Source organism: Poeciliopsis prolifica, unplaced genomic scaffold, assembly GCF_027474105.1.
Source record: "Poeciliopsis prolifica strain line A6 unplaced genomic scaffold, Auburn_PproV2 SCAFFOLD044, whole genome shotgun sequence".
Lineage (NCBI taxonomy): Eukaryota > Metazoa > Chordata > Actinopteri > Cyprinodontiformes > Poeciliidae > Poeciliopsis > Poeciliopsis prolifica.
Genome location: NW_026562419.1, coordinates 2265937 through 2280493, shown reverse-complemented (window position 1 = coordinate 2280493; position 14557 = coordinate 2265937). Strand labels below are relative to the sequence as shown.

The window sequence follows — 14557 nt, the reverse complement described above, 5'->3', positions numbered from 1 at the left end:
AATGTTATGTATTGAGTGAAGCCATAAGCTTCATACAAAAATACCTCTAACAGATTTCACTTGAACATTTTTCATTCCCCAGTTTCTAAAGATTGAATTTGTCTGATTTTCTGCAGTTTATGTGCAGAAATCTTTTGCGCAAACATGTGATAAGTAATAACAGACACATCTTAGCAATATTAAAATGTCAATGTTTTTAAAACCTACCTGTCAATATCAGACATACACTTTTTCTGCTCTTGGATGGGAACCTTTTTAACTTTTTACAAGTTTTTAGTAAGAAAAACAAAAAGTTTCAACCGTTCAGCATGACCTCCAGTGAAATATGATAAAGCTGAATGATAAGCAAACAGATTTTATCCTCAGAGCTTCTTAGTTCATGACCTTGACCTGAAAACGTTCCTGGAGTCTTAAACATTTACAGCCCACAGCAACATATTAAAGCACAACCTGCATATGCAGCTCAGGAAACTCATGAAAACCTTCATAGATGACATACTACACATTTATATTTCATCCTTTTTCTTTTTACATTGATGAATTTGATATCTGATATGGTCCCACAACATGCCTGATATAAGATGAGAGTTTTTTTTGTCAATCTTAATTGCTCTACATTGACACACGGCTGTAGCAAAATGTTCAGATGGAACACAGGTAAATATGTCAGGCTATCCTACAGAGATCTTTCAAGATCATTTACAGAATTAGATTCTTTTGGTCTCGACACACAAGAGGCAACATCAACCTGTTCATTTATGCAAAGAGGAGAAAATTGCCTGTCCCTCTCCAGCCAAGTGAATGGAAAATTTGTACATGTGGATTTTCATGCTTGTATTCATAAACATGCACACACACTTCCCAGTGATAACACAAGTGATAGATATTTTCTCAACCTACATAAAAAGAGTTTATGAGTTTTCAATCAAGTCTTTAGCAAAGGTAGAAGACATAGCAAACCACTTCTTCAAGGTGTCTGCCATGCATTCTGACTTTCTGCATCAGAATTGGTCTTTTATTACAAAGCATAGTAGGAAAGGAAAGTGGATGAATGACAAAGGAAGATCTACACACAGGCCGTTTAAGGAGTATCCTAAGATAAGAAGCAGCTGCTGCTTCAAGGTCTAACAAGTTCCTTCTCTCTGGGATGTGAACACTACATCTATGAATGAAAAACCAACTAGTAAAACAACAAATGTAAGAATCATAACAAAACATAATCATTCTAACAACAAGAAAGCAGAAAAATAAATTTTGTTGCTGTTGTTACTTCCTGGTTTGTATGGATCTTTGTAACTTTGCCTTGTTTAAAATAACATTCTAATTTCTTCAGATAAATTTGTATCCTGTGACTTTTCAGTGAAACTTCTCACAAAGGACTTAAAACATCACAACTCAGAACACAAAAACAGGAAATGAATTAATCAGGACAGGAAGTACAAGCTAAATCCTTTTCCACAAAACTTTATCAGTGAAAATAATCCCTTACACTGAAGTCATAAAACACAAATCACGTCTTTGCTTGGATTTCCCTGGAACATTGTCCTGTTATCAGTGTATTATTGACAGGTGTATTTCGTGGTCCTCCAGTGACTGTATATAAGAGCAGCTGTTTCCAGACAGAAGAGCTGAAGCTTGTCTGACGCTGAAGTGAAGGAAAAAAGGTAATTTTGACTCTGCTTTGGTAAAAAGCTTTTATCTAACTTCAATTATTTCTGCATTGAGCTGAGACTGTTTGTGTTTTTGAAGGTGATCTTCAATCTGCATCATGATGACTCTGAATGTGCTGATGCTTCTTTGTGCCTTGACGGCTCTGAGTCAAGCTGCAGGTGAGTTTCTCTGACTTGCTGTCGATTCACATTAAGGGAGACATTTATTTAGAATCAGAAGGAGATAAAACTGTTTGTGTTTTATCCAGTAAGCTAAAAAAAACTGTTACTGATAACGATTCTTCATTTCTACAGTCTACAGTAATAACAAGAAATCTTTCAAAAACCTATAAATAAATAGATATAAATCCTTGAATGTTTTATAATTGTAAAGATATTCAGTGAACACAACCTGTACCTTTCCCAGGTGCCAGTGAAGAAACTAACATTGAGGAAACTTTTATGAAGGTATGTTCATGGGGTTTATTTTCAAATGCGTCAATTTTACTTAAAATGAGTCAAATTAATTATTTAGGGGATAAAGTCTAACTCTGACCTTTGCTAAACTAATCTCTTCTTCCTGATGCTGAAGCTGGAAACTGGACAGATTCAGCAGGTCAGCAACTTTTTCACCTCATTTTAGATATATTTGTTATTCTCTGCTATATTAAGATTAAAATAATGTTAGGCTTATTTTTTGTATATATTTTAGATGTAGAAAATGAACCAGAAGTGGAGGAGGCTGCTCCAGAGGGTGAGTTAAAGTTTCCATTAATATCTCTGATTTTACCCCTGGAATTACTTCCATCTACAGAAACTCTGAACTGTTGTCAGTCACTAACAGTCAATGTGGTCAACAACTTTGAATAATTTTGTTTCTCTCTACTCCAAAGAAAAATGGGAAATAAATATTTACATCTTTGATAAATTTGGGATCATCTCTGGCAGAAGAAAGTAGAAGAAAATTATAGCCTAAGAAAAACTTTTATACTGCTGGAGTAATACATCTCATCCATATGACTTCATACCTTCCTTGTAGATTTTGGGTCTGGTGAATTATTTCTGTAATATTGTTGCATGCTATGGAGAATAATTTTGTTAAAAGATGCAATTATGAACTATTGTCAGTTTACTGAGTTCCACAGCATCATAGATCCTCCTCCATGCTTACATTTTCCTTGTTTTAGCTCATATATGTTGGAGAGTTGTAGCTTTGAGCCCAGTTGAGTTTAATAAACTCCATGTTAGGATGTTGTTACTCTGTCATTATGAAGTGTAATAAATATCTTTCTTTGTACATTATGTCTGGAATATGATGATCTATGTGAAGAGTTGGGCTGAGTCTGCATCTGTTTGTCTGCAGAAGCAAATAATCTGTTTAGGAGTTATTGTCCTGCTGGTTGGAGCCAGTTCAACCGTCGCTGCTTCATCTTCATCCCAAGAACCATGAGTTGGGCGATGGCCCAGGTGATCTGAGTCTAAATGTTTCCTTAAACATTTTCTGATACGGTTTATCATTCCTGCTTTAACTCATGAACTCTCTGTTTGTCTCGGCTGCAGAGAAACTGTGTGTCTTTGCAGGGAACCCTTGCATCCGTCCACAGCTTTCAGGAGTACCATTTCATTCAGAGGGTGATAACAGCTGCAACTCACAGATCACCAGAAACATGGATTGGAGGCTCTGATGCTCAGGAGGTAATTTCACCCAGGATTAAAGGACTGTCAGGTAATCTGTGAAATTGATTTTCACATTTATAATTTGTTAAATTCCAGGAGGGCGTTTGGCTGTGGAGCGATGGGAGACCCTTCTTCTACTCAAACTGGTGCAGTGGAGAGCCAAATAATTACAGAGACCAGGATTGCCTTCAAATGAACTATGGAGGTGAATAAAATTAATTTCCACATGAGGTTTATGATGCCTGGCATCTGGTGGATGGTAAAAAATGACCCATTTTGGATGAGCTGTGCAGAAAGCTTCACAGCTTTGCTTTGAGTGATGTTTCAGTGACTGTTGTTGTTTCTTGCAGGATCCAAGTGCTGGGATGACGTGTGGTGCAACAATCATCGTCCTTCAGTCTGTGCCAAAAACATCTGAGGTCACAGCGACACAAATCCAACAAACAGGACTGGATGTCTTGTTATGTGTCTCTGCTTTTACATTTTAAAGATCAAACTTGATTCAAAATTGAAAACGTTTTAAATGATTTTCTATGTATGACAATTAAATAATCAAGAATCAACTTGTATTTGTATCTAAAACAGACCTATATGTATTTGTATTTGTGTCATTATGTCTCATGTTTCTGGTATGTATTTTAGAAATAAAACCTTTGGCTGCACTGTACATTATAGAAGCGTTTTTAATTAGCATGTTTGTTTTTTTTTCTTTTCTTGAAATAAAAATGACTCTCAAGTCTTGTTGAGCTCCTTTTGTATAACTTTACAGTGATGTCTCTCATCTACTGGCTGTTGGCTTTGATAAATAGATAATGATAATGGATTCTACGTCCTAGACTGAAATGAATAAAGTAATGAGCCATTTGGGCTCAAGATTTAAGAAGCATTGGGTTTTCCTATTTCTGCTGCCGAATTTTAATCTTGTATTTTATTTATTTTATCAGGAATAAATGTTTTATAATAATTTAAACATCAAAGTGGATGGATGTTTAAATTTGAGGTTTAAAGAAAAATGTGAACTGTTTTTTCTGTTGTTGAACGAAGCTACAAATGAATAAATATACATTTATTAACGTATTATAAATTTTTCTGCATCTAATCCACTCTAATTTTACTAGTTGGGCGTTTATTCAGAGTTACTTACGTCATTTAAACTCATGATCAAATGTTCAGGAAGTTAAGCTTAAAAAAATAGTGGAATATTAGCATGATGGGACCCATATCATCTGTCACCGCTGGTGTCAGATGAGATCTGACACACCTTGGTGTCACATATCATGTCATTGGTTTGTTCACACTAATGGTGCCATCCCATATCATCTGACACCACTGGGTGCTCCAGTGTTGCAGTTAAATAAATACTGCTTGTACGAAAATGTCAACACTTTTCCAGTAACCTGTCTTGGGACTGTTTGACAAGCATTGTGGTTTTCTGTTATTACACTGCCAAGTTCCTGCATGTAGAATTTGCTTTAAATAATGATGAAAAAAGTCTTCAGTGAGTGACGAAACTTAAACATTAAAGATTAAAGATTAAACATCAGCTTCATTATTTTTGTAGATAGTATAATTATGGCTTTTGTGTTTGGGGTGATGTTTGTGTGTTGGATGGGAAAGCCATGTGGGGGAATTCATGTTGAGGCTTGTTACACTGCATTATGTAATAATGTAATAAAATTGAGTTTCATAATTATTATATTATTATAATTAAACACATTCGTCTTTGTATTCAAATAGTGACTCAAGAAGAGCCTTTGCATTGAGATCATCAACCATTTCAGATTTTACGTACTTTCTTAAACTCTCAAATATTAAGTGCTCTTATAAGGGCAAATTTTTTCAACAAAGCTGATGGAAGAGCTGCAGAAACATATTAAGGAAAATTCTGCTTTGACTCTCATAAAACAGTAAATGGTTGCAAATCATTAATTGAATTGATTTTGCTATGGATGAATTTGAGGTGGGGTGAGGTGAGGTGAGTTGGGGTGAGGTGGGGTGAGGTGAGGTGAGGTGGGGTGGGGTGAGGTGGGGTGAGGTGAGTTGGGGTGAGGTGAGGTGAGGTGGGGTGAGGTGGGGTGAGGTGAGTTGGGGGTGGGGTGAGGTGAGGTGGGGTGAGGTGGGGTGAGGTGAGGTGAGGTGAGTTGGGGTGAGGTGAGGTGAGGTGGGGTGAGGTGGGGTGAGGTGAGATGGGGTGAGGTGGGGTGAGGTGAGGTGGGGTGAGGTGAGGTGGGGTGAGGTGGGGTGAGGTGAGATGGGGTGAGGTGGGGTGGGGTGAGGTGGGGTGGGGTGAGGTGAGGTGGGGTGAGGTGAGGTGGGGTGAGTTGGGGTGAGGTGAGGTGGGGGGGTGAGGTGAGGTGAGTGGGGGTGGGGTGAGGTGAGGTGAGGTGGGGTGAGGTGAGGTGAGGTGAGGGGAGGTGGGGTGAGGTGAGGTGGGGTGGTGAGGTGGGGTGAGGTGAGGTGAGGTGGGTGAGGTGGGTGAGGTGAGTTGGGGTGAGGTGAGGTGGGGTGAGGTGAGGTGAGTGGGGTGAGGTGAGGTGGGGTGAGGTGAGTGGGGTGAGGTGGGTGAGGTGGGTGGGGTGAGTTGGGGTGAGGAGGTGGGGTGAGGTGGGGGGGTGAGGTGAGATGGGGTGAGGTGGGGTGAGGTGAGGTGGGGGGGTGAGTTGGGGTGAGGTGAGGTGAGGGGGGTGAGGTGAGGTGGGGTGAGGTGAGATGGGGTGAGGTGGGGTGAGGTGAGGTGGGGTGGGGTGAGTTGGGGTGAGGTGAGGTGAGGTGGGTGAGGTGAGGTGGGGTGAGGTGAGGTGGGGTGAGGTGAGTTGGGGTGAGGTGAGGTGGGGTGAGGTGGGGTGAGGTGAGTTGGGGCTGCTATCATCCATTCATTCAACCGTCCAAAATTCATGCAAGCAACATCTCCAGTTATATTATTGCGTCATGGGTTCATTCATTTTGGTTTATAGTTTCCAAAAATGTTCTCCTGTTCAACAATTTGATGGTAATGGTTTATTTTTCACGGTTTTTACACCTTTGAAGCTATTGTAGAAATATTGAATTACTTCACAACACATTGACAACCTAACTTTAACTGTTAGGACATACAGTCATCTGCAATAGCTCTGAACATGGAAGTTTGTCAGGTCAAATGCAAATATTCAAATTTACGTTTATTAATAAATCATTTCTCTACTGATATTTTTATGTTCTGATGCAATATTTACATTTTAAATATTGAGTTTCTGTTGGGGAAGGAGCCTCAGCTGTCAGTCTCACCTCAACTGTTTTTTTATGACTTGGATTGTTTACAATGCTCTGCATACACATCTATTATAACTGCAGTTATAATTGTTTTAATTTATTTATGAATATTTTTTTAATCACTAAGCAGCCAAAGCCCTGCAAAGACCTGTTGTAATACCTACTTTTATTACTCATGCATTATAATCATGTTAAAAAAGTTTCACCATGAATTCCTCAAGAATCCTCCGCATTAACTTTACTTCATCAGACGGGGATAGAAAGTGATAAACTTGTGTAGCTTTCCAAGATCTGCAGAAAAGTCTCTTTCATCCATGATCTACATTAAACAGGAAGTCCACCATCTTGGATTGAAGTTGTGACTTTGATCTCATTTAACTCATCCTGCAGACTCTGGTTGATCGGCTTTGTCCAGTTTGCTCATAGGGCATGGGGGATTTAAACTTATCAAAACTGAGTTTTCCAGCATGCTGAAGAAATGCAAGGCACATCATGCCTCAGGTACTGACACCTTTCAGTGGATAGTGTGAGTGTAGCAGCGTGACAAAGTCGGACATAATGGCATGCAACAGCAAGATGTTTGATCGGCTGAATTTGGTTCCAGTCGATATGAAATACATTAGATATGATCAATATGATCAATTCTAATCCAATCCCCATCAGGATGCTGGCCAATGTTTTGCTGGTGTATGGCATGTTGGTGTTGGGTCAGATGTCTTCCAGGATACAGATGTATTGACTAAATGGCCTGATGAAAACACTGAGTAAATATGTCTATTAGAAAAGATACAATATTTTTAGAAGCCAGGCATAAATATTGTTTGCTCACATCTTCTTTGAGTTCACTGGTGTTCTATTTCATCCACACCTTAGTCCAGATCCTGGATCGAGTATTTGCTCTGTAAAATGAAGAAACCAAGCTCATGTTTTTCATCAGGTGATGTTTGATTTAGATTCCTGATCATCAAGGTGAGGTGACACATCAGCAGGTATAAATAACGGAGTCTGAACGTCGGAGACACAGAGAGAAGCAGAAGTTTGGAATCAAGTTCATTCCAGCTGCAGGTGAGAGATGAACACATGAATTCATTTACACTGAGTTTGTCCACTAAAGTTTCTCTATGTTTTACATTAACAGGGAATTTCATTGTGCTGCAAGTCAAACTCCAGATTTTCATCAAGTTTGATCAATTTATCCAGATCAACAGTAAAGATGAAGGTAAGCCTGTAAATTGCACTGTAAAAAAATAAAAAATAATTCATCTATCTTTATTTATTTTAACAAGGAAAGGTATTTTAATGTTTAAAATCTTGTTAACAACAAATGACCAAAATAAAAATCAGCACAGAGACATTGTACATAAAATGTACAAATTATGAAACATCAATAATGATTAGAATATGAACACAACAACAACAAGATATTTAACTATGTAGTCAAAAAATTTAAAAATTAAACAACTTCTAGTGAGTTTGTTAATTATTTAAAATGTTTGATATTTTGTTCAGTCACTGAAATGTTGAGTAATTTGAGTGTTTAAATTTATCCAAACACTCAATGCATGTAAACACTGTACATAGTTTTGGCTCTGGAAATAACATTTGTTAACAGGACTGATGAAATGTTGTTAAAAAATGGAGGGTCAAACCAACCAGAAACCTTTGTTAAGGCAGAATTCAGCATAATTCTGACTGAAAATCTGGCAGCACAGCTTACAGGCCACATGCAGGACAATATCAGGGATCAGGTTTAATCTGACTAAATGAACATTAATCAGAGTTTCTCTGATGATGTTCAGAAGGTGTCATGTTCTGTCTTCCAGCTGTTATCACTTCTCTTCCTCCTGGCTCCACTGCTGATCAGCTGTGAAGCGGCTGACAACAAACTGCCACGTGATTGTAATGACATCTACAATAAGAACAATAATCTTCGCAGTGGAGTTTACATCATCTATCCAACTGGATATTCATCTGCTGTTAAGGTGAACTTTATGTTTGGTTTGTTCATAAAAATGAAGATCCAGATTAAAGTTCTGTGCAGGACCAAGACTGGAGGTTTATCTGTTAACAATGCTGAGGATGTTTTTACTTAATCTTCATACACATTACATAAACTGACTATTTGAAACTGAACTTTCTTGATAGTATTTATTTTTCCACATAAAGTGTGACATTGCATTACATAATAAAAACTGCATCAAGTCATGAATGTGTTTGTGTGAAGGCTTACTGCGACATGGACTCAGAGGGAGGACGCTGGACGGTGAGTCCATCTCTACATGAACTCTCTCTGTTTACACTTCAACTTGGTTTATCTCAGGATTCTTGGGGGATTTCATCCAACAAACATCAAGTTCTGTTGAAAGAAGAGTCTTTATTGTCCTTCCATTTTCACCTGCCTGAGATAAGATTTGATCAGTTTTATCATGTTAAATATTGATTATTGATACCAATTCAGAGTTGGTACAAGCCACTTCCTTTTCACCCTGAGTGTGTCAGTGAGAATGTTGTTCACTTCTTGATCAGATTCCTTTGTTGTTCCAGGTTTTCCAGAGGAGGATGGATGGCTCTGTAAACTTCTACAGACCCTGGGCGGAGTACAAGAGAGGCTTTGGAAACGCTGCTGGAGAGTACTGGCTGGGTGAGACACCGACCTAAACAGTTAGTCAATGTGTGGTTGGTTTATTTATTTAAGATTTTTATAACAGTTATAACTCACTTCCTGCAAACCCAGATTAACCAGGTGTTTAATGATCTCAGTAAAATCTAAATTTAATAGTTTCCATGTCTGTGCAGTCTTGATAACATCCATGAACTGACACAAAATCACATTAAAGCTGCAAGCAGCCTCGAGCGGCCCTCGCAGCCAAGCGCCGCTCCGGCCTATTGCCACCGCAGGGTACTAGCAACCGCCGCCTGACGCCAGCCACCACAGATACTCTCACGCGGTTTTCAGCACCTCCGCCCGCACCGCGGAAACTGTTGCTCCGTTCCATCAACGCTCCCCACGTTCTAACACAGAAGTCGTTGCGCGGTTTCCGCGCCCGTCCACCAGGCGGTACGCATCGATGCGTTCGGCGGCACTTCCTGACGACGCACAAAAAATGTGGTGCAGATTCGTTGATATAGCGAGGAGATATAGCTGGCGTATTAATGTAGTTGGCGCAGTGGAGTCAAAATACATTTCAATGTTGTTGGGGTGTTTAGAGGTCAACAAAGGTCATACATATTCAATTTGGCGCCAGTCGGATGATCAACGTATCATTTAGAGCCTATCATATGCACATGGTGAAGAACTGCAGTTCGCCATTTCTACACCCCAATGCGGTTTGGTCAGCTGCCAGCATTCACAGAGTTCATCATGTTATCGTTTTTAGTAAGTATTCACATGATGAAACCCATATATGATAGAATAACAGTAAAACTCACAGGAGAAAAAACTGGTGATTGCCTTTGAAAAGTGGGCGGGGCTAGGGTGATTTCATCAAGTGACCATGGAAATGTGTTCAGGACTGTTCTATAGAGAAACACAGGAAGTGTGATGCAGCTGTGATCTTGCATTTGGAAGTTTTTTTAATGTTTATGTTTCATGGCAAATAGTGAAAGTTTTACACTAAGCCACACCCACATGCTTTGATGTTAACTGCAACTGAGATCTAAATGCAGTGCAACTTTAACATTTTCCTAAAATGAGTCAGGAAAATGGTAAAGGTTAAGATGTATCAGTTTAATAAACCCTTCTGGTCAGTAATAAACAAAGGGCAATGCACATTCAGAGAGCACAGTTAACTTTCAGTACATTAGAACAAAAGCACAGGTTTAATCCCTCTCAATAATTAGGTATTAATCACAGCAAGTGGTCCAAGTAAATATTACAACCCCAATGGATCAGTCTTAGAACTCAGAACGTTGTAAGATTGTCGCTCCCAACAATCGTAACCGATCATCCTGTAGTGTGTGGTGTGTTACGACTGATCGAGTTCAGTCGGTGGAACGTCGGACCGCTTTCATCTAAAATCGGGGATATTGAATGTGTTTAATCATCTTTGCTCATTCATCCAATCTCTGTGGTGTTCCTCCGACTTTTTTTATCTTTTAATGAAAGATAATTATAAAATTATTGCACAGAGTACATCTGGTTGAAAAGCGCATTCCAATCTTTGGTTGAAATGGCGCATTTGATTTTATTCTGCAGTCATAATACAATTTTAAACAATATAATAAGTTTCAATTAAGGATCTGGAATAGGCTACGTTAAGCTTTCGCGGTCAGTTGGGGGGGGAAAAGGATAACTCCCATTTGATTTTCTAAAAATGAATATGCAGGAAATGCTTTCTACTACCTTAAACTGCTCTGATGTTTCAGTCATTCTGTTTTAAATGCATAGATTCTACAACAACATAAACACAGCAAAAAATTATAAAATTGTACGTAAACGATTAATTAAATGACAAAAACCGAAAACTTAAAAACAGTATTTTTATGAAAAAAAAAAAAACTCACCTCCATGTTGCGATTCAACTAATATAATCCTTGCTTACGATATCTCCAGATCTTAATCCAAAGCTTTGATTTTTGGTTACGTCTTTTTTGGGTTAAAATAAGTCCCGCAAACTAAAGTTACCACTTCAACGTCGTTGTCCATGTTTGTTTGTTTACTCCAAATTCAGCTGTGGTAGCGCAGAATTTTAATTTGAAGGTATTTCGTAGCTGGAATTAGAATGTGTTCGAGTGAAACCTCACACTCTACGATCGAACCCGTTACACCTACAATTTTAAATAGGCTAGTGTGTGTTCTGTCACGTTTTAAGAATCGGCCCACTTTTCTAAAATTGTGTAGTGTGAACTTGGCTTCACTCACCGCATCTCCAGTTACCACTTTTTAGACGAACAGCAATAAAACTCCCTCTCCAACAGTCCGTTTCGGCTCACGAACGTGCTGGGTCTGCAGCTCCAAAAACGTTAGCGTGCTCCGGTTTTGTGGCTCCATAAACCATGCAAAATGTTCATGAAAACTTAGCTGCTCCAACAGTTTAGCAAAAAATGTACAGTCCACAGCGTAATGCGCCGAACCTCGGTCTCCGGCCGACTGCCAGTACGTACAGTGCAGTTCTTCACAACCAATCAAATTGCTTAAATTTGTTTTTGCCCTTGACTGACCAGTAAGGCACAGACGAGGGAATTGATGCATTTACTTGCTGTAGTAAATAACAGTTATTAACAAAACGCTACATTTACTCCGTGTTTTAAGCCAACACAAATTATCTGGGGGCTTTCATATAACATTTCAGGTTATATTTAACCGCTATCCTTTTGAAAATGTCACGGCAGACGCTCTCGTAAAGTTTTCACCCCCTGTCGATCTGTTTTTGTCATTGGTGGATTAACACTGACCCCTACTGGCGAAATACTGATATTGTTCTTCATCCTGTTTATCCGCTGTTTCGTTGGTGGAGCTATACTGATCCCAAGTGGCGAATTACTGAAATGGTTTATGAACAGTTCTATAGAATTACGTTTTCTTTTATTTCTAGGCAAAATTAATGAATGTTTGTACTCTAACCCACAAAAAAAAAAACTAAAAAAAGAAAACTTATAATTATGTATATTTAAATAATTAATATGTTAAACGGCATAACAACCTATATTTAATGGGCTTCTGTTTTCCATGGGGCGCTAGACAGAAATTAGGCCACGCCGTTCAAATATTGTGATGGATTTCTGTTGGCGAGTGGATGAGGATCCATCCTTGTGAGTTTGGAGCAGCTGTGCCCGAAAATGTGGAATTGAGAGCCAAACGTATGGCGATGGCCTTACAGGTCACTTTTCCATTACTGGCGAAATACTAGTATAGTTATTCATCATATGCTTAAGCAGCCACACGCCATTGCAGAAGCTTTCATGCCGTTTCTGCACCTATCCACTAGGCGATATGCTTCGATGCGTTTTGTAGTGCTTCCCCACAATATATCAAAAATTTTATGCAGATCTGCTGATGTATCCAGGAGATGTAGCTCATCGATTAATCTTGGTGGTGCTTTGTATTAAAACACATCCAAAGCCGTCTTAATTTCTTCATAGAGTTTACTTGTACAACAACAAAAAAACCAATAACATTAACTTCAAACATAAGTGAAATATTTCCATTGTGCTTATTTCACTGAAATACGCTTCTTAACTGTGTGGAACAAATTATATTTTTCTCAGTAGCAAGTCCTGTCAATTTCAAAATAAAATAGAATGAAATTTATATTCGAAATAATTCTTTCAGTGTCCTTTATAGAGAAAAAAGAAAGGTAAAGAAGCTTGGTACACAGTAAAAATGCCAGGTGTAGTGTCAAATAAAGAGTGTGGGTGTTGTTTTGACACCACACAGCATTAAATGAACATTGCCAGAATAAATTCCGTAATATTTGCGTTGTTAAATTCCAGTGTTAATTGGTTGGTGTTGCTTAAGCCCCGCCTTCGCATAACGGGTGCAGAGCACGTGCTACTTTCTTTCATCGCGCCACCAGTCAGTCTCTCAGTATGGCTACATTTCTTACACGAAGGACACAATTCTTTCCTAAAGGTGAGTTAAATATTCGTAGTGAAACATTGTTTCGTTGGAAATGTGGTTTTAGTTTGAGACTTGAAAGAGTGTACGATATTTAACCCATTTTGAATGGGAAATCCACCATATTCAAGCTCCCGTCGTTTTGTCATATCTAGGTGAACGGTAAATTTGAAATCTGTTATATTTGGTAAGGTCTAGTTGTTATTTTAAACCATGGATAAGACTTCTATATCTGCATTATTTGAAATATTGGTGACGTGTGTATCTAAACAGCTAACTTAGCAAATGGTTTTTGGATGGTATTTTTTCTCCTGTTAGATTGAGCAGGACTTCATCATGCTATTTGGAGAAGACATCTCAGGGAAGTTTATTGCAAGATGGCCAATGTTCTACAAACCCAAGATCATTACTGTCAGCAAAAGCATTCGACAGAGCATTCACCTGGATGACCTTCTGTCTGCTCAGGAGTAATCAAGTGATTATGGTATGTATTAATATATAAATATGTTCAACTGTCTTTTCTATATTTACATTCTAATCATGGCTTGTTCTGATTTTATCAGAATGGGATAGCGACTTAGCAGCCATTCTCCTGCTGGTTCATCTCTTGCCTCCAACCGCCAAGGGAAGAAACATGTCAAATTAGTGCAACTGAGGCAGCTGATCGTTTTGTGAGGCTCATGAAGGTATGTTTTTGACATGAATTAATGGGCTTCACTTACCGTAAATTGATCTCATTTTTACAAGACTGTAAATGTAAAGTCGTTATTTGGCATTATTTGTATTATAATTTATAGTTATTTTTTAAAGTTATGGGTGAGATCAGGGTTAATTTTATGACAACATAGAATAGAAAATTGGTTATGGGAAAATAATGGCACAAAGAATTGTATGAGCCCATTAGAACTGCTCTTTTCACTTAAGCTCACAGGAGTTTCCTTGCAAGTCACATCCTCTTTCGTGGCATGCTCACAGCTAAAGGAAGGTGGAAAATGTTAATTTGTTGCTAGTGAGGGACTAACACCATTATTTCTAATATGATGTCTTTTAATATTAGGTGGGGACAAGCATGGTGACATTCCTTGACAAAGTTGGATCTGCACAGCCCTTCCTCCTCTGCGTTGGAGAGAAGAAGAGCTGTATTCAGAAGTTCTACATCATCCTTGATAAGAAGCCCATTCCTTGTGTGGTACAGAGGGACAAATGGCTGCCTTCGATGAACTTTTTAAGGCGCACTTTGTGTTTGCTGTGTCCTACAATGTAACTCTTCTCAACTTCTACACATTCATCCAAACAACAGTTTATGGGATTGATGCATCAAAACAAAGGAGAGCCCCAGAGTCAATGAAATCAGAGTGACAATTAACAACACTTAAATATGCCAACATGCAACATTTATAAGGTTCAGCACAGGAATTCTTCAACT

At 38.7% G+C, this 14557-nt stretch overlaps 3 protein-coding genes across 3 annotated transcripts in view; 2 read left to right on the top strand and 1 right to left on the bottom strand.

Annotated features, from left to right (window-relative positions):
• The first annotated feature begins 1771 nt into the window (after positions 1–1771).
• Positions 1772–3744, top strand: LOC129376491 (ladderlectin-like). The gene is made up of 5 exons (XM_055056106.1): positions 1772–1829; positions 3013–3116; positions 3210–3344; positions 3423–3531; positions 3677–3744. The coding sequence occupies exons 1-5, from the start codon at positions 1772–1774 to the stop codon at positions 3742–3744; spliced, it is 474 nt and encodes a 157-aa protein (XP_054912081.1).
• A 1525-nt stretch (positions 3745–5269) lies between these two features.
• LOC129376490 (uncharacterized) lies at positions 5270–6199 on the bottom strand. Its single transcript, XM_055056105.1, has one exon. It carries the CDS (start codon positions 6197–6199, stop codon positions 5270–5272), a length of 930 nt encoding a protein of 309 aa, XP_054912080.1.
• Positions 6200–7610: 1411 nt separating this feature from the next.
• The window catches only part of LOC129376613 (microfibril-associated glycoprotein 4-like), an 87666-nt gene continuing 80719 nt past the window's right edge, over positions 7611–14557 (top strand). Inside the window, exons 1-5 of the mRNA XM_055056207.1 lie at positions 7611–7640; positions 7714–7794; positions 8399–8557; positions 8800–8838; positions 9120–9216. Of these exons, the coding sequence (XP_054912182.1) occupies positions 7789–7794; positions 8399–8557; positions 8800–8838; positions 9120–9216 (301 nt within the window). The 5' untranslated portion in view covers positions 7611–7640; positions 7714–7788. The remainder of the gene's footprint in view (positions 7641–7713; positions 7795–8398; positions 8558–8799; positions 8839–9119; positions 9217–14557) is intronic.